Source organism: Equus quagga, chromosome 14 (assembly GCF_021613505.1).
Source record: "Equus quagga isolate Etosha38 chromosome 14, UCLA_HA_Equagga_1.0, whole genome shotgun sequence".
Classification (NCBI taxonomy): Eukaryota; Metazoa; Chordata; class Mammalia; order Perissodactyla; family Equidae; genus Equus; species Equus quagga.
The window spans coordinates 72,231,230-72,252,401 of record NC_060280.1 but is presented as its reverse complement, the minus strand read 5'-3'; the positions used below and the strand labels follow the sequence as shown (position 1 = coordinate 72,252,401).

General features: G+C 36.4%; 1 protein-coding gene across 1 annotated transcript; it reads left to right on the top strand.

Moving 5' to 3' along the window:
• The first annotated feature begins 1,290 nt into the window (after window positions 1-1,290).
• On the top strand, window positions 1,291-2,226 carry LOC124225149 (olfactory receptor 145-like). Its single transcript, XM_046637613.1, has one exon. The coding sequence runs from the start codon at window positions 1,291-1,293 to the stop codon at window positions 2,224-2,226; it is 936 nt and encodes a 311-aa protein (XP_046493569.1).
• Window positions 2,227-21,172: the final 18,946 nt, after the last annotated feature.

Below are 21,172 nucleotides of genomic sequence, written 5' to 3'. Positions count from 1 at the left end.
ATTTTCAATGTAATTAACTATGTGTTAGCAATTGTGCCTAAATGTCAAATCAGCACTAGGAGATAGATGTGAGGAGAGAAAAGATGTCCTCCTCATTTGTCCGGGTGAATGTGCAATCCCTGATGTGAAATTCTGATTAGAATATTGAGCCCTTCAAATACACCAAAGTTAAAGCACCTTCATCTGTGTATCAACAGTCTCCTAAATTTGTCTTTCCTAAATGATTAGATTTATGGAGGCCTCCTGGGAAAGCCTTTACATCAAACCCTTGAGACGATGAAGCTCAGAATAAAATACTGTATATGATGCTACCTGTTATTGTATTGAAACAAAGTGTGCTGTTTTATTCCTGTTTTGTAGTTTAATAATCACTTCTGGGAAGAATCATAATTAAAAATAATAATCTCAGAGCTGAGATTTATAAATGGTCTGAGCCCCTCCACACAGAAGAGTGATTTAGTTCAGCTTCATTAGCTCTTACAGCAGCAGATCTTTATCTTTGGAGAAAAGGGCAGACAGGAAACCACAATGACAGTTCTGATACCTTCAAGCAAAGGAGACAGAGAATTGAATCCTTCATGCTCTTATGTCTTTCAAAACCCAGAGCCACGGAAAGTCGTAGACATGTCTGCCTTCCCCAGCTCAGTCTCTGAGGTGCAGATGACTGGAGAGTCTTCCTGGGAGGAAAGTAGAGATTAGAAGTATTGTTGACATTATAGGGCATTACAGCGCTGACATTTGCAGTACCTCCAATACTTCTGCTCCTTTGAGAATTTCTCCATAGGAGACCCAGTTTCCATCCCTGCCTTAGTGATTTTCTTGCTGTGTATGCTTGGAAAGCCAAAGAGTCCCTGTGAGTCGCTCTTTCCTCAACTCTGTTACAGACATGTGCTCATGATCTCTACCCTACATGGCATCCAGTCTGGATTGGTGGCCAGCACACGATAGCTGAAGTGTGGTGAGCAAAGATTAACAAGTACAAACTGGAATAAGAGAAGGAATAAAAGTATTAGTGACAAATTGAAGCAGAAAAGTTGAGAAATCCTCGCAAATCTTCACCTCTAGATACATTTCTCTGCTTATTGCTTGAATCTATGCTGTGACTCTCATGTACTTGTCCTCCTTATATGAGTAGAACCAGCTCCAGCTACCCATAAAACAGTTAAACCCGAGCAGAATCTCTGGGTTTCTTGTCTCCAGGAGGGACTGGGTATGGGATTACATGAGAAATCTGGGTTCTGCCTCAAATGTGACTCTACTCTCCTATTTTTCAGATCCCACTGGAAGAGAATGGACATTGGAAACAGTTCCTTAGTCGCTGAGTTTATCCTTGTGGGTTTAACCACATATTCAGAGATCCAGCTGCCCCTCTTCTTCCTTTTCCTAGGAATCTACATTGTCACTGTTGCAGGAAACCTGGGCTTGGTCACCCTCATAGGACTGAATTCTCACCTTCATGCTCCCATGTACTACTTCCTCTTTAATTTATCCTTTATTGATCTCTGTTACTCTTCTGTCATCACCCCAAAACTGTTGGTAAACTTTGTGTCAAAGATGAACACCATCTCCTATGCAGGATGCATGACTCAGCTGTTTTTCTACTGCTTCTTTGTCAGTGCAGAGTGCTATCTGTTGACAGTGATGGCCTTTGATCGCTATGTGGCCATTTGCAAGCCCCTGAAGTACACAGTCACCATGTCTCCTCAGGTCTGTTCTCTGCTGGCTGTGATTGTATATGTGGGGGCATTTGTTGGTGCCTGGGCCCACACAGGATGCATGCTGCGATTGAACTTCTGTGATGCCAACACCATCAACCATTACATGTGTGACATCCTCCCCCTCCTGGAGCTCTCCTGCACCAGCACTCACATCAATGAATTGGTAGTTCTCATTGTGGTGGGCTTTGATGTTAGTGTACCCACCCTCACCATCATTGTCTCTTACTCATTTATCCTCTCCAGCATCCTCCGCATCCGTTCCACTGAAGGAAGATCCAAAGCCTTCAGCACTTGTAGCTCTCATATAATTGTTATTTCTATTTTCTTTGGGTCAGGGGCATTCATGTATCTTCATCCTTCTTCTGTCTTGTCTATGGACCAGGGTAAAGTGTCCACCGTCTTCTATACCATTGTGGTGCCCATGCTCAATCCTCTGATCTACAGCTTCAGGAACAAGGAGGTTAAGGTTGCCCTGAAAAAAAACTTGAGTAGAATATCATTTTCCTGAGCTAGAGCAGTATTAATTATTATAAGAGAATTCAGCTTTCCTTTTAAATTGCTTTTTTTCTCTATAAATTTCTTTTATAGAAAAAGAAGTAGTATAGTAGAAAGAGCATTGAACTTGGATTTAGAAGGCCTAGGTTGAAAGCTCTGCAAAGGTAAGGCATCACATTACTTTATCAAGGTTATTTGGGAAAAAAAATGCAATTGAATGTTTGTAGCATAGTACTGAGGGCCTAATATTCTCTCCTCTCTTCTTTTCTTCTTTCTGTTCCTTCCTATCTTTCTTCCCTCCCAATGTTTTCCTCTTACTTTTTTTTTTTTTTTTTTTGGTGAGGAAGATTGGCCCTCAGCTAATATCTTTGGCAACCTTCCTCTCTTTTGTATATGGGATGCCACCACAGCATAGCTTGATGAGTGATGTGTAGTTCTGCACCCAGGATCCAAACCTGTGAACCCCAGGCTGCTCTAGCAAGTGTGTGAACTTAACCACTATGCCACCAGGCTGGCCCTGCTCTTACAATTTAGAAGGAGCATTCATACTTTTTTAAAAATTAATTTACTGGCTCATGGAAGATAAAAACATTCTGATTGTGGGAACAATTCCTTCATAGAAAAATTTATAGTTTGCATTTGATTTTCAGACCTATACTTTAGTTGTTTAATATCTCCTTTTGAATGCGCCTCAGGAATCTGAACTTAACATGTGAAAACTAACCTTATCATAGAAACATGTTCAAGCCTACCAAACTCTCTTCTCTTCCTGTGATCTCTATCATCATGATTGGCACCATCATCTACCTAGTTGCTGAAACCCAAACCTGGCATCTTCCTTTATTCTACTCTTTTTACTTGTCTTTCACACCCAATTTATCAAGTAATGATAATTCTTCTCCTTATAGCACCATCATTTCTCATCTGGAAATCAGCCTCCTTACTGACCTCTCCTCTTCTCTTTTTCCCTTCAAATCCATTCTCCACACTGCAACCAGAGTGCTCAGTCCATGCTTTCCAAAATATTTTATTGTTGCAAATGGGATGATTTTGTCTTTTTTCATGGCTGAATAGTATTCCATTGTATATAGACACCACATCTTCTTTATCAAATCATCAGTTGATGGGCACTTGGATTGTTTCCATGTCTTGGCTATTGTGAATAGTGCTCCAATGAACATAGAGGTACATATGTTACTTTGGATTATTGATTTCAAGTTGTTTGGGTAGATATCCAATAGTGGGATAGCTGGGTCTCATGGTATTTCTATTTTTACTTTTTTGAGGAATCTTCATACTGTTTTCCATAGTGGCTGCTCCAATTTGCATTCCCACCAGGAGTGTATGAATGTTCCCTTTTCTCCACATCCTGTCCAATATTTGTTGTTTTTTGTCTTGGTAATTATAGCCATTCTGACTGGTGTAAGTTGATACCTCATTATAGATTTGATTTGCATTGGGTATTATGCTTAAGCGAAATAAGCCAGGCTGAGAAAGACAAACACTATATCATTTCACTCATATGTGGAATATAAAAAAACACATGGAGAAAGAAAACAGTTCAGTGGTTACGAGGGTGAGGTGGATAGGGGGTGTGTTGGGGGGAAGGGGAGCACTTGCGTGGTGGCAGATAAGAAATATGTACAACTGAAATCTCACAACGGTGTAAACTATTATGAACTCAATTTAAAAAAAATTCAAAAAAAAAAAGAGTTATTTATAAGTACCAAAAAAAAAAAAAGATATTATTTACCTTGGTTTAGTCTATTCAATACAATTTCCTTCAAGATAAAACCAAAGCTCCACAATCTGCCAAAAAAGAATCTTAATATTACCCTGTTCATCTCTCCACCCTGATCATCTGTCATTACAACTTTCTCCTCCCTGCCTGCTTCCCAGCATTCTGCTAAAGTAATACTGAGTGCACCCAAATTGAATAAGCTCTCCACAAGCTCTTCTTACAGCCTGGAACACCCTCCTGTACCCTTTTCCTTTGCCTTGCTCAGCCTATCCATCCTTCAGGCATCAGGCAGTCCAGAATACCTGGGAAGTCTTTCCTGCATGGAAAGACAAGAATAGATAAACTTCAGCTATACTCACAGCATTCTGTGCCTGGCCTATTTTGGTCCAGATTCCATTGTACTGAAATTCCTTTCCCCCTTAAAAGTATAATCTGATTCTACTTATTTAATTATTAGAAAACTTTAAGAAACTCATTTTCAGGAAAATTTTCAGTTCAATACAAGAGAGTATGTGGTATGAGATAGATACATATTTACCCAACTTTGATTAAAAAAAAAAAGTAACAGAGTCATATGAGAATTTACGCAGCATATAGAGGGTTTCTCTTGCTTTCTTTTGCCACCTTTCCTTGAAAATACATTTTGTTCATTGAACGATGAGGCTTCCCCCATGGTTATATTCTGTTTGCTTTTCTTTTTCCAGAGCACTCTTATCACCCTTTTCTAATCCTCTTTGTTTTCTGTTAATGCTTCAGATATCACCTGAAGGGAAACCCATGCCTAACCCATCTTGCAAAGTTTAGGTACTCATTTTATATTTCCCAGATTGTAGCAGGAAGGCCTAACACTAAGTAATGAGATCAATTTTCACACTCTTTTCTTTTTTAAAATTATTTTATTGTGGATATATTGGCTTATAACATTGCGTAAATTTCAGATATACATTATTCTATGTGAGTTTCTGTATGGACTGCATTGTGTTCACCACCAATGATCTAGTTTTTATCCATCACCATACATATAAGTCCCTTTATCCCTTTCTCCTTTCCTCTACCTCCTTCCCCTCTGGTAGCCACTAATCTGTTCTTTTTACCACTCCATATGCTTCCTTCTCAAAGTTGCGCACTTGTTGGAAGAGGATGACCTTCCCCAATATAGGAGGACTCTTTTTCTGTCAAGGGTATGTGAGTAGTTGCTCTCTCCTGCTACACCCTCCACACAACCACTCAAGGTCCATTTGTAGGAGAACATAGGGTACTCAAATACTTTTGTAACTGCCTGATTCTCTGTATTCCCTGTAAGGGAAGGTAGCGTGTGTACCTTATTCTTTATTATACCTCTATGCTTAGCAGAGTATCTGGCACTTAGTTAAGGCTCAATAAGTATTAGTGGAATAAGTGAATGTTTGCTATATGTTTAAATTTTGAGTCATAAAGAGAGGATATTTGGCAAGAAGAAGAGTCACTCAAAGAATTGTTACCACTTCTCCCTCCTAGAATGATTTTTGTAATGATTTACATTCATATCATTTTTTTCCCATCCTTTCTTAAAGCACAGTGATGGGAAACAAAGATTTACTTCTTTTACCTAGACTGTTGTGTGTATTCAGGAGTCAGGAGTGGAAGGTATGGGTTGGGCAGACTCCTAGAAGCAAAGTAGAGTGAGTTCACAGTATCTGGCATTAAAGTACCTGGGTTTGAATTTCAGCTCTGTCATTGCCTAATTATGTGACACTGAAAAAGTTACTTAACATTTCCAGATATCAGTTTTCCCATCTTTAAAATGATAAAAATAGTATCCACTTAAAAGGATTTTTGTGAAGATTGTTATTCATTTGTTTGGGATTCAAGCTACAGGAAATGGGGTATAGTTCAGGATTTGTCACCATGGAGCACTATCATTTCGCTTTCAGAACCTCAGATTAGCAATATGAGAGGTTTAGCTAGGTTATGCCAAGTGTTCCATATGTTTTAAAAATCTTGAGTCAATATGTCTCAATTTATTGACATATACGCTAATAGGATTGAACTACATTAATGATTCACAACTTGAATATGTTGCAGAATCATTCAGAAAACATGAAAAACTATGATCTCATGGTTCCATCCAAGATATACTCAATTAGAATATATCTCTGAGCAGAGCTCAGGAATCTGAACTTTTAGTATTCTTTTCAAATTATGATATTACTGTTTGGATAACTGGTGATTTGGAACTTCCCATTCCTAACATTCTATGATTCTAAAATTATCGCTGGACAGGGGAATATGTAGCACATATAAACTTTACTGAAAAGGAGATTTTGTGGTATCAGGAATGTTAATTAACTATTTGAAGAAAGAAAGAGGGGTCAGTAGTGTTCACTGTTGTGGAAAGGGTAGGGTATGTAAGCATCAGACAATGTCCTTTGTACTGGGAATCTATAAACTTGGCCAAAGAAGTTTATGGGAAGTGACAGAAGTAGAAATCTGATTGAAATTGATTAATATGGGGAGACAAAGGAGAATGTAGAAAAACATGCGTAACTTATTCCTTTAAAATGAAGTAGAATAATAGACAGATCAGTGGGAAAACATGGAAAGCCTAGAAATAATCTCAAGTACATGTGGGAATTTAGAAAACAATGAAAGTGGCCTCTCAAATCAATAAGGAAATGGTTGAATTTTAATAAACTGTGATAGAGCAATGTATTTGTTGTGTAGAAAAATAATACAGCCAAATATTTGCATTAATCTATATACCAAAATAAATCCAATGTGTATCAAACAACTTAATGCAAAAATTTAATTATAAACGAGTTAAAATATATGTGAATAGTCTAGTAACCTCAGGGTAACAGCAGAAGAGGAAGCCATAAGAAAAAAAATTAACCCAACAGTTAAAACTTCTGTAAATATAACAATAACAAATAAAAGATATTCACTTTCACCTTCTGCTATATGGTGAGCTAGATATTCTGGTGGGACCAATTCTTACAAAATAACTCAGTCCTGCATAAAATGTAATAAATATTGAATTGTTGTACAAATAGAGTATATGGGACATTGCCAGGGAGAGCAAAATGAAAGGAAGGAAGGAAGGAGACAAGGAAGGAAGGAAGGAAAAAAGAACGGAAGACAAATTTTAAAATAAATCACTGAGATGGGAGCAGCAGTCTGTGAGTATACACATAGGGGCTCACATGAGAGTATGGGATGATATCATTCAATTAGGCCAACAACCAAGTAAAGGACTTAAATCTGGGTCTCCTAAATTAAGCCTGGGAAGGTAGAATGACAGACAAGAGTTCCCAGAGTGTTAATGCCCCTGGCTTATTGAAAACAAACACAAACAATTGTAAATACTTACTGAAGAAAAGCATCATTTGCATCATCAATTTAGCCCTCTAGGTTTTCTAAAGCTTAATATAAAACAAATATAGTTTTATAATTGAAGATCACCAAATTCATAATGGGAAAAAAAGAACAATGTCTAGACACTCATGAGAAACAACAAATAAAAACACAGACCTTCAGGATTTTAAATATTTGAGCTATTAGGTATGTAATTATAAGCAATGATATATGAAATGATAAGGAACTAGCAGATAGAGTCATAGACACGAGCAGGGAAGAAGAGGTTAACATAAGAATTCAAAAATAGAGCTTTTAGAAACATAATTGTTAGAATAATAATAAATTCAATTAAGATTAAACAAAAATTAGAGGAAGAATCGGAAGTAGTTACTTAGAATGCAGCACAAGCACAGTAGAAGATGAAAAATACAAAGGAGCGCAAAGATTGTGGAACACAGAATGAGCAGATCTCATAAATGTCTAACTGAAGTACTTGAAGGAAGGAGTGGAGAACGTGATAAAAATAATTTGAAGAGACGAATCCTGAGCATTTTCCAAGACCAATGAAAAATATGAATCAACAGGCACAGGCTAGCTTGGCTGAGCAAAATTAATGAGGGGGAGTTAATAAACAAGAGGTTTTAAAGGTAAAAGGGAGAAGGACAGATCATGCAGGGATACGAGAAGCACGACATATATGAAGTAGGACAAATAAAGATAAACCCATTCCCAGATACATTACATTATGCTACTATACAACAAAAAAGATGAAGACGCTAATCTAACTGGATAAGGAGAAAAGATGAATCAACTTGAAAGAATGAAAAGGGCCTCTAATAAATAAACCAGAAGACAGTGAAATAATCCATTCATTCATTCTTATGACAAATATTTATTACTATGACTCTCAGTGCTCTTGGCACTAGAAATATCCCAAGAAATAAAGCAAACCAAAATCACTGCCTGTGTATAGTTTATCATGAACAGATGAGTCAATTACACGTTATGCTGGAAGATGGTTATAATGGAAAAAATAAAGCAGAGAAGAGTAGAGGAAATTCTGGGAGTGTATCTTCAAAGTAGGTCGTCAGGGGAAGTTTCACTATGCTGTTTTTTGAATGAAAATTTGAAGGCAGTGAAGGAGTAAGCCATGTAGATATCTGGACAAGAAGAGTCAGCTGGTAAAAATATCCTGAGTGGGGAATGTGCTTGAACAATTAGATAGCCAAAAAGAGGAGAGTGCTACTGGAGCAGAGTAAGTAAGAGGAGAGAAATGGATTAAAAAAAAATGCAAGAGGTAAGGTTGGTGGAAGGGATTATATAGAGACTTACAGGCCTTTGCAGCAATTTCAGCTTTTACTCTGACTGAGATGGGGAACCACTCGAGGGTTTGGTGTAGGGAAGTGGCATAATCTGACTTATAATAAGATCACTCTGGTTACTGAGTAGCATGGCAAAGGTGAAAGCAGTGAGAACAAATTTGAGGAGATTGCAATAATTCAGTAAAGATATGATGAGAGATTATGGAGGTGGTGAGATGCAGTTTTGTACAAATAGTTTTGAAGGTGAAGGTTACAGGATTTGCTATTGGTAGAATTTTGGATGAGACAGAAAGGAGAGACCAATGGTGACTATGAGGTTTGTGTCCTGAATATGTGAAATAATTGAATTTCCATTAATTTAACTGGAAAATATTCCAGGAGGAGCAGATTTGGAGGGCAAGATCAGAATTTCTGTGTAGGACATAATGACTTTGAGATAGTTGTTGGACATATATATAGAAATCCTGAAGATTATTTGCATGCAATAGTTTGAAACTTAAAGGGAAGTTCAGGCCAGAGATATAAATTTGGAAGTCATCCACATAAATGGCTTTTAGGCCTTGAGACTGAAGATCATCAAAAGTAAGTGTTCATAAAGAAGAGGTCCAAGGACTGAGTCCAGAGATACTCCAATATTAAAATATTGGAAGAAGATGATGATCCAATTTATATGATAGTTTGTGTGGAAAATCCAAAAGAATCTAGAAAACAAATAGACATAAAAAATGAGTTGAGTTTAGCAAGGTGGTTGTATATAAGCTCAACATTCAAATACCAGTTGCACGTCTGTTCTCCACCAATAAAAAGTTATTTAAAATTATTCCATTTATAATAGGAAAAATGCAACCTGGGAATTAAATCTAATAAATATATGGGGCAATTAGCAAAGAATAAAATAAGGTAAATATCTCATGATATTAATTCTATGTGCATCAAAATATAATATAAAGAAATATTTAAATTATCTAGAAGAAAATATAAGAGAATACATTTATGATTGTGAGGGTATGGAAAGATACAAAGAGGATTAAGTGTAAAATAAAATTCTGATAAATTTAACTACATTAAATCTAAGAACTTTCTACTTTTTGATCAAAAGACACTTTAACGAAAGTGTAAGGAAACATCCACTGGGGGAAGATATTTGCAACACAAAAAAACTGACAAATAATTAATTTTTCATAACATAAAAATTAATCTTGCAAATCAAAGGACAAAAATTCAGTAGAAAAAATGGCCAAAAATATAGATATTTCATTGAACAGTAACCACTAATAACCCTTAAACTTATGTACAGGTGCTCAACCTCATTTTTCATCAGGAAATGTAAATTAAGATCATAGCGATATACAGCTTTACATCCATTAGATTGCCAAAATTTAAAATGTCTGAGAAAAGTCAAGTGTTTATAAGAATATGGATTAAAAGAGATATCTTGGGGCTGGCCTGGTGGCATGGTGGTGAAGTTTGCTTACCCCACTTTGGTGGCCCAGGTTCACAGGTTTGGATCACAGGTGCAGACCTAGCATCGTTGGCAAAAGTTCTGAACAGACACCTCACCAGAGAAGATACACAGATAGCAAATAAGCATATGAAAAGATGCTCAATATCATATGTCATTAGAGAATTGCAAATTAAAACAATGAGACACCAACACACATCTACTGGAATGGCTAACATCCAAAAATCTGACAACACCAAATGCTGACAAGGATGTGGTGCAGCAAGAACTTACATTCATTTCTGTAGAAATACAAAATGATTCAGATACTTTGGAGCACAATTTGGCGGTTTCTTACAAAACTGAATATACTCATACCGTACGATCTGGTAATCATGCTCCTTGATATTTACTCAAAGGAGTTGAAAATTTATGTCCACATAAAAACCTGCATATGGATGTTTACAGCAGCTTTATTCATGATTGCCAAATCCTGGAAGAAACCAAGATGTCCTTTCAACAGGTGAATAGATAAATAAACTGTAGTATATCCATATAATGGAATATTGTTCAGCAATAAAAAGAAACAACCAATCATGTCATAAAAAGACATGGAAGAGTCTTAAATACATTTTACTAAGTGAAAGAAACCAATCTGAAAAGTCTCCATATTGTATGATTCCAAATATATGGCAATCTGGCACATATTTGGAAAGAGAAAAACTATAGAGACAGTCAAAATGTCAGTAGTTGTCAGGGTTTTGGGGAGGAGGGAAAGATAACTGGGACACAGGAGATTTTTAGGACAGTGAAACTACATTGTATGACACTATAATGGTAGATATATGCCTTTATACATTTCTCAAAACCTATAGGGTTACAACACATAATTACATTAATGTAATTATGGACTTCGGGTGATAATGATCCATCAATCTTGCTTCGCCTCTCATAAGAAATGCCCAACTCTAGTATGGCAGGTTGTTAGTGGAGGAGGCTGTGTATGTGTGTGGGGAAGGGGTCATAGTTGAGCTGTACTTTCTACTCAGCTTTGCTGTGAACTTAAAACTGCTCTGAAAAATAAAGTCTATTAAAAAAAAACACCACGAAAAACAAAAGGAGATAGCGATAAAAGAGAGGAAAGACACAAGGCAGATGTTAAAAGACAAATAAGAAGTGGAAGTATATGAAAGGTTTTTTTGAATGACTACAGTTCAGCATGTTGATATGCTGAGAGGACGCTGTCTATAGAGAAGGGAGAGGCTGAGCCTAGAGCATGAGCAGGGAGAATTGACTGAGTTACATATCCTGCAGTCAGGGGAAAAGAGTGACAAGATCCTATTATCCTTAGACGGGAGGGGGACATCTTACTATTTTCAGTACCTCCAGACTCTCTTTCTCCATAAAGTAAGAGAAAGAGATTGTCATCTGCTAGATGTGATAATGAAGGTGGAATTTCAGGAGAGAAAGGAAGGTTTAAAATAATCCCTAGTAGATGCTGAAGCTGACAGAGGGTTAGAAGGAAGACTTAGCTGAGGTCAGAGGCTTCATGGTAGAGTTGCAATGCTTGGCAGCTGGGGTGAAGGACTAGAAAACAGAACTGCAATCTGATTCAGTTTTGTTTCATGAAAATAGTAGAAAGACAAGGCATAATGGAATTTATGCTTCCATGAAAGAGAGCTTTTCAGAGGAATTAGGGGAGGAAAAGAAAGCAGAGGCAAGAAGCCTCTAGGCAGGACTGTATCTTTGCTCAACTTGGGTCCTGTTCACATACTAATAATACAACTCAGTGAAAATTCATTTTGGACATTTTTCATGACTATAATTATACAAATTTTTGTGATATTGGTTAAGAGTAAATGTGTCCTAATAGTTGGATCTATTTAATAAATAGTGTTTGATTAAATCCATTTTGTACAATTTAAGACTGACTTTAACTATGAGTTTGATTTGCCTGTGATTCTCTCTCTCTCTCCCCCCCACGCACACACACATACACACACACACACACACACACACACAATCACAAAGCATTCAGCATTTTTCTAAAAATAGAATCATGGAAATTAAGTCCCCCAGGGGATTCTCTATTTTGTGAGGTGAATTATTTTTTTTATTTTTTATTTTTTGAAAGATTGGCACCTGAGCTAACAACTGCTGCCAATCTTCTTTTTTTTTCTTCTTCTCCCCAAAGCCCCCCAGTATATAGTTGTATATTCCAGTTGTGAGTGCCTCTAGTTGTGCCATGTGGGATGCCACCTCAGCATGGCCTGATGAGCAATGCCATGTCCTCACCCAGGATCCAAACCAGTGAAACCCTAGGCTGCTAAAGTGGAGTGCGCGAACATAACCACCTGGCCACAGGGCCGGCCCCTGAGGTGAATTATTATTAAAGATTTGTTCTTGACAAAAATTAAAAAGAGTAGATAAGCAATATGACATAAAATAAAATACACAGCTATTATACATTTCCACAACCATTTTAGGTATGCATTTCATGCTGTGAGACCTAAAAGAAGCTCAATGCACATAAGCTAGACTGACAGCACTTAATGTACAAGTCCCATTGTGTGATAACTGGTGTTTTGGTGTCACAGTGCACTGGAACTTTGTTTCAGAGCAGTATTAGCCCTTGATGCACGTTCATTCTAAAACTTAACATTCTAATCTCATTTTTAAGGGAGAAACTTCACAAGTCAATGAGAATAATGAAGTTAAAGGAGGGGTCCAGGAATGAGGGAGGAAAGGGAAAAAGGTATTTTATATAATGGAGGGAGTTCTGAATGATTGTAACTCAAGGTCCAGCTGCAACCCTTATAGCAATGTGGATTTGGCAAATCATTATATTTCTCTGATTCATGTTATTAACATCATTTATAGCCTGAAGTTCTATAACATGGCAGCTATATTTCTCAATTGAAAACATGAGTTGGCATTCACTTTATTCATTAGTCTCTCATGATCCAAGTAATTGTGAGTCTTACACATTTCTGGTTTACTGAAAAAAATATATATTGGGCCTTAAAATTGAGGGACCGGGATATCTTGCTCACCATAAGAGTACTCCAGGCAGAAGCCTCCTAAAGACAGGAAGATTTATCCTACCTCCCTAGTATTCACCCCATCTTATCTGATGCTCCTTTTAGAGAGCAAAAGGGATGGGGACAGAAGAAGAATCCAATAAGGAAAATATTAATTTCAAGAGAGATTTCTTATTAGGAAATAGAAAAGAGAACTTCTCCCATTCAATAGAATTTGCAATGTTTTATAATCTGACTTTAATTCCTTTGATATGAAATCCCTTGGAAGTTGAAACTGAAAATGAATTATCTCTGCATCCTGCATCAACTAAGGATGAGCCCTCAAAAATTCCCTTTAAGAAGAAAAACTTTTAATAAATCCATGAGGACTTCATCTCCTTTAGGACAGAAAGAAGATTTATCTTGTGGGGTGTATTTTGAATTTTTATTGAGGAATTATGGATCTTCTGTTGTATACAAAGGGATTGAGAATAAGCACAAGTACTCATTAGTTTAATTGCAGTATGGGAGGGAATCCTAAAAGAGAGTTATGCAATTAAGGGTTGAGTATTAGAGAGCACATTCCTTTTTCTAGCCTTTTTTAAAAATCATATTTATAAATATTGTCTGCCTGATGCTTGCTTCATAGTTAAAACTGATTGTATTTTTCCCCTTAGTTAGTGAGCCTAAATTATAGCAAAGTGTAACCAGGCTGCATATTAGTAATTCCTAGAATTTTATGAATATTAATCTCTACCCTATATTAAATAAAAAGAGAGTCCTTTGGCCAAATAGATAGACAAAAGGGATAATTAAAACTATCATTACATTTGCAAAAGAAGTTTCAAAGCAAAAATATACCACTACATTAGTATATGAAATATAGACATTAATTGATTCAAGAAATAATTATTCAGTACTTCTCACAGTGTGTCACTGTGTAACACTATCCTGGCGTTCTAGGTTCTGAGATATAAAGGTAAATAAGGAAGATATAGGATCCTGGCCTTTCCAGAGCTTACCAACAAGTCAGTATTTCTCAGTGTTTTCAAAGCTATGTTTTTAGCTTTTAAAATGTTTTTAGTTCTTCAGTATGCATCCAGAAGATAAGAAAATTTTGTGGAATTCAAATTTTTGTAATGTTTATTATGAAAATAATAAGTCTATAGAATACGTATTTTCAAACTGCACATATTTTACAAGTGACTTCTCCCAATCCTACTATCTAGTTAGGAACAACATCTAGTGAGTACATATTTTACTTATCTCTTTAATTTGTAGCAGTTATTTTTATTGGTTCACTTTCCCTGTTAAGGTCTCTTTTCATCTTTCAAATATAATATTAAGTATATAGGATATAAATAGATCTGACAAACGTCCACCTGATCAGTTGTACTAAGGAAGAAATATTGAGCTTGTGATATTGACAGGCAAAGGAAGTTGAAGTGACAGACTCCGCATTGTTGACTATAGTGAGAGTCCCATCCAATGTAGGGATGAGACTTCCACTTGCCTTTTATCTATCTTTCTCTACCTTTTGGAATGATCTCATTCACCCAATGTAATTTAAACAATCACTTCTTTAAGGTAAATTTTCCCTTTATTTTGCTGTCTCTGTCCTCTCCAACTGACCATGACCACCACACTATCACTACCCCTACCATCATCATAATCATTTAATAGGCCTCTATGGTGTGGCAAACACTTTGTAAAGTTCTTCAAGTAAAATACAATTCCTTCATTAAGGAATTTACAGTCTGGAGGAATAGACAGTGAAGTAAACACACAGGCAAATTAATACACTGTGGCAAGTTCTACCATGGGGTAAAAACACATGGAAGTAGATTGACTCCAGTAACAAGGCAGAGTGAGCTGTTCCCTTTGTCTCTCCCCTTTTGAACTAGAACTAAATGGACATTCTCTGACCAATGGAGGAAGCCCACACAATACAACAGGACACCTGAGATACACAAGCCCTCATACCAGCAACAAAAAGGTAAAGGTCTACAAGGCTCTGATCAAGGAGACAAATAGACAAACATGATCAGAAATCTGCAGCTCTTTACCAGAACCGGGAGACAAAGGATCAATTACCACTTAAAAGAGAAAAGGAAAGAAAGCACCAAAAGTAATGATAAACACTTCAACTTATTTACAAACTTTCAAAATTAAAAATAGAACAATTTGTAACAGTAGTTACTCAGAAGAGGAGAGGAAAGGGAAGGAACCTGCTTAGGTTAATGGAGATAAGAGTCTATACGAAAAAGAACTATCTCATCTCCAATATCTTTCATACAATCCCCATGCTAACTGCTAAACAAAAAACCAGAGCAGAGCCACAATTCACAAAAAGAAAGAAATCTGAGAAATCCCCTTAGGAAAACCATCAAAATGAAATGGCAGTCAGAAATACAAAGGAAGAGAAACAACGGCAACATCAAACAACCAGAAAACAGGAAATAGAATGAAGCCCTCATATATCTGTAATGACTCTAAATGTAATGCACTGAATTCTCCACTCAAAAGACACAAAGTAGCTGGATGGAGTGAAAAACAAGATCCAACAATATGCTGCCTCCACGAAATGCACCTCAGCTCCAAAGACAAACACAGGCTTAGTGTGAAGGGATGGAAGAGAATACTCCAAGCTAATGGCCAACAAAAGAAAACAGGTGTTGCCATACTTTTATCAGAAAAAGCAGACTTCAAGTTAAAAAAGACAGTGAGAAACAAAGAGAGGCAGTATATAATGATAAAAGAGACATTCCACCAAGAAGACATCACACTTATTAACATATATGCACCTAACACAGGGGCCTCAAAGTACATAAAGCAGTTATTAACAGACCTAAAGGGAGAAATTAACAGCAACACAACAATAGTAGGAGACCTCAACACCCCACCAACATCAATGGACAGATTATGCAGACAAAAATGTCAACAAGGAAATAGTAGATTTAAATGAAACATTGTATCAGATGGACTTAATAGATATATAGAGAACATTCCATCTGAAAATGGCAGAATATACATTTTTCTCAAATGAACATGGATTATTCTCAAAAATACAGAATATGGTGGAAAATAAGGCAAGCCGCAATAAATTTAAGAAGATTGAAATAATCGCAACCATCTTTTCTGACCACAATGCTATGAAGCTAGAAACCAACCACAAGAACAAAACTGGGAAAGTCAGAAATATGTGGAGACTAAACAACATGCTATTTAACAACCATTGGATCATTGAATAAATCAAAGAGGAAATTTAAAAATACTTGGAGGCAAACGAAAATGAAAATATAACATACCAACTCTTATGGGATACATAAGAGGGTCATTAGAGGGAAATTCACAGCAATACAGGCCCACCTCAAGAAGCAAGAAAGATCTCAAATAAGTAATCTTAAAATGCACCTAACAGATCTAGAAAAAGAAGAATAAACAAAACCCAAATTCAGCAGAAGGAGAGAAATAATGAAATTCAGACTAAAAAAAAAAAAAAAACAGTAAAAAGGATTAATGAAATTAAGAGCTGGTTCTTTGAGAAGGTAAACAAAATTGACAAACTCGGAGCCAGACTCACCAAGAAAAAGAGAGAGAAGGCTAAAATAAATAAAATTAGAAATGAAAGAGGAGAAATTACAACAGATACTGCAGAAATAGAAAGGCTTATAAGCGAATACTACAAAACACCATATGCCCACAAATTCAATAACCTAGAATAAATGGATGAATTCCTAGACCCATACAACTTCCCAAACCTGAAGCAAGAAAAAATCTGAACACACCAACCACAAGTAAAGAGATTGAAACAGTAATCAAAAACCTCTCCAAAAACAAAAGTCCAGGACCAGATAGATTCTCTGGAGAATGCTACCAAACGTTCAAAGAAGGTTTAGTACCTATCCTCAAACTATTCTGAAAAACTGAAGAAGATGGAATGCTTCCTAACACATCTGAGAAACCGTTACCCTGATACCAAAACAAGACAAGGACAACATGAAGAAGGAAACTACATGCCAATATCACTGATGAACTTACATGTAAAAATCCTCAACAGACAGAGAAAGATAAATACTACATGATTTCACTCACATGTGGAAGATAACACAACACATGGATGAATAGAATAGACTTGTGGTACCAGAGGAAGGGGGTTGGGGAGCAGGTGTAAGGGACAAAGGGGCACATGTGTATGGTGATGGAGAGAAATTAGACTACTGGGGGTGAACACGGTGAAGTGTATTCAGGAATTGATAAACAATAATGCACACTTGAAATTACACAATGTTATAAACCATTATGATCCCAATAAAATTACTTAAAAATAAATAAATAAATAAGTAAAACAAAAATCACATGGAAGAACAGGGAGAAGAGTTCAGCTTAGCCATGGCAAAACAGCAAAGCCTCCTTGGACAAGATAATAGGTAAACGTGGATCTGGGTAATGTCAGAACACGTCTACTTATGAAGGGAACAGTGTTAATAATCATGGTGGTGATGGTGGAGTATTCTCTACTTGTATTTTTGTGTACCTGTTGGTACACACCAGAATGAGAGTTGAGTTTGTATCCTTGTTTGTCACATTAACAATGGTGAATTCATCAACATTCCCCTCAAACTAGTTTCTGTTAGCATCTTCTCATTTTTGTTAATGACAATGCCATTTTCCTAGTTTGAAGATATCAAAAATTGATGATTTTGAACTTCTTCCTCATGTTTTGTATCTCATACTTTCCATGTCATGTAAAATCTTCTTGTGTCTCCCAAGTCACATTTACCTTATCACTACATGGGCCTTCTGCTGAAGTTCTGTCTTAAGACTCCTCCTCTTATTCAATCTGCATCACTTCTGGGTTCATTTTTTTTTTTTTTTACAAACTGATTTAATCATGTCATTCTGCTATTCAACACTCTTTAATGACTCCTCATAACATTAAAGCCCAATTCTAAAAGAGACTAATAAAATCTTTGAAAAAATTTATTATTAGACTTAGTTTTATGAATGATTTTCAATTTACTCTACATATACTCTTGACCTTAATTAAAATGGTGTGGTAATTCTTCCCACAATACACCTGTGTTTTCCTGCCTCCATACCTTTCCTCATACCACTTTAGTTCTAATGCTTTTCTGACAATTCCACTGGTAAACCACCAAGTTAAAGTTTTAACTTTTCAGACTTTCCAATTTATTAGTAAAGTTTTCTTCTAAAGCAAGGATATGCTTCTTTGTATTCTTCTCAGTGCACAGCATTGCAGTACCTTCATAGGGGCATGCTCATTATAGGCCTGCATTAGATGTTTCTTCAATAAATGACTGTAACAGTAAATATATGGTAAATAGTGTAGGATGGTTCTTCAAAAAATTTTTAAAAACTTTTTATGAACCTTATGATCTGGAATCTCAAAGAGATAGCTGCACTCTCATGTTCATTTCAGCACTATTCTTATAGCCATGATATGAAAATAATACAAATGTCCATCAAAAGATGAATGAATAAAAAAATGTGGTATATACATACAATGGAATATTATTCAGCCTTAAATAAGAAAGAGATCCTACCATTTGCAAAAACATGGATGGACCTCAAAGACCATATGCTAAGTTAAATATGCTATAGTCATAGAAAGACAAATAGTTCATGAATCCACTTATATGAGGCATAAAAAATAGTCAAATGTATAGAAGTTGAAAATAGAATGATAGTAACCAGGGGATGGGTGGAGAGCTGTAGTTCAATGGGTATAAAGTCACAGTTATAAGAGATGAATAAGCTCTAGAGATCTGCTGCACAACATAGTGCCTATTGTTACCAACATAGTGTGGTATGCTTAAAAATTTGTTAGAAGGTTAAATCTCATGTCATGTTCTTATTAAAAATCATAAAAAGCAAAAAAACAAAAGAATCCTAAAAGGGGTACAAGAAACTTTGGAAGTGATGGATATGTTTATTACCTTGACTGTGGTGATGGTAACAGGAGTGTATGCATACATTCATACTTACCAAATTGTGTACATTAATTATGTGCAGTTTTTTTTTTCAGATTTTATTTTTTTCCTTTTTCTCCACAAAGCCCCCCAGTACATAGTTGTATATTCTTCATTGTGGGTCCTTACAGTTGTGGTATGTGGGACTCCACCCCAGCGTGGCCCGATGAGCAGTACCATGTCCGCACCCAGGATCCGAACCAACAAAACACTGGGCAGCCTGCAGCGGAGCGCGTGAACCCAACCACTCCATCATGGGGCCAGCCCCTAGGTGCAGTTTGTTTATACCAACTATACCTCAATAAAGGTCAAAAAATTAATACATGGCTCAGATAAAGATCTCTATGCATTGTTTTGTAAATGTTAGACATATTATAAAACTAGTCACTTCTTTAACATATAAAAATGTTACGTAATTTCTACCATTTTAACATGCTAAGTCCAGAGCTATGATATCCAATATAGCAGCCTTTCTGCTCACTGTTGAACACTTGACTGTTGTTAGTCCAAATGGAGATGTTCTGTAAGAGTAAAATGTACAACAGATTTTGCAGACTTAATATGAACAAAAAATGTAAAATATCTCATTAATGTATTTATAGTAATATATTGAAGTGAAAATATTTTGTATACACTGAGTTAAATAAAATATATTATTAAATTAGTTTCACCTATTCCTTTTTACTTTTTTAATGTGGCTATTAGAAAATTTAAAATTACCTGTATGGCTTGCATTTGGGGCTCATATTATATTTGCATTACACAGTACTGCTCTAAGGAGAATTGAACACAGAAAATTAACCCTTTTATATGCTTCTTTAATTTGAACCATAGTTTATACCCATTTGGAAACATCTATGGCCTCTTTCCAATAAGAAAGCTCAGGAACTTTAAAAGAATTTTAGGATGCTTATTGAAGTTAGTTGCAGAGGAAGAGATTTTAGGAAAATCTTAGTTTTCGAGGACTTTGTCACAAATGGAACAACACCTGGAATATTGAGGCTGAAATGTGTAAAAGCATGGGAGACAGAAATTTTCATTCCAATAAAGTGACCAGAGGCTCTACATATGAGATGCTGTTATAAGGGAACAAACTCTGACCAGAAGGGGCCTGATCTGTGTATATCCATGTTTAGGAAACTGTAGTTCCTGCACATGTGGCCTCACAGGTTTTCACCTTGTAAAACACTGGAGTTGATCACTGAGTAACTGACCAGCCTTGGAGCAGAGATATTAATTAGGTCTCAGGTCAAAGGCTGGGAAAACCTGGTGAGTTAGGACACAGAAAGTTATACCCATACCCTCCACTGAATTTGGGAATAGGAAATCTCTAGAAACTGGACCTTGCTCAAGATTAAATAGCTAGAAGATCATGGAGCTTAGATCATCTTCCTGAGGAAAGTCTCAAGTCTAAGAGTCTGTCTGGCTCCTGTAGAGAGACAATTTGAATAGAAGATGGTGTCTCTAAGGAGACATCTTTTTTTTTTTTTTGGAGGAAGATTAGCCCTGAGCTAACTACTGCCAATCTTCTTCTTTTTGCTGAAGAAGACTGGCCCTGAGCTAAGATCCATGCCCATCTTCCTCTCCTGTATACGTGGGATGCCTACCACAGCATGGCTTTTGCCAAGTGGTGCCATGTCTGCACCCGGGATCTGAACCAGAGAACCCTGGGCTGCCAAGAAATGGAACGTGCGAACTTAACCACTGTACCACCGGGCCGGGCCCTAAGGAGACATCTTGAGCATCATCTCTCAGATGTAAGTACAGAAATGTCATAGCTCCCATATAATGACTGTTTCACTTCTCTTTGGGGAAGCAGCATTCATGTTCTTCCAACCTTCTAGTGCAAAGTCTATGAACCAGGGAACATTTCATACAAATTTTGGGCCTATGCTAAATCTTTTTATATACAACTTGAGGAATAAGGATATCAAACTTGCTTTGAAGAAAACTGAGAAGAAAAGCATTTTCTTGAGCAATAAAATAATTTATATGAGAGATTTTTAGTGCTAGATTATTTTGCTGATTTTGTTGGGATCCTTCATGGCTGGATCCTCACTTTCATCAAATCGAATATATTTTCTACCTTATTCAAAATCCTCTATT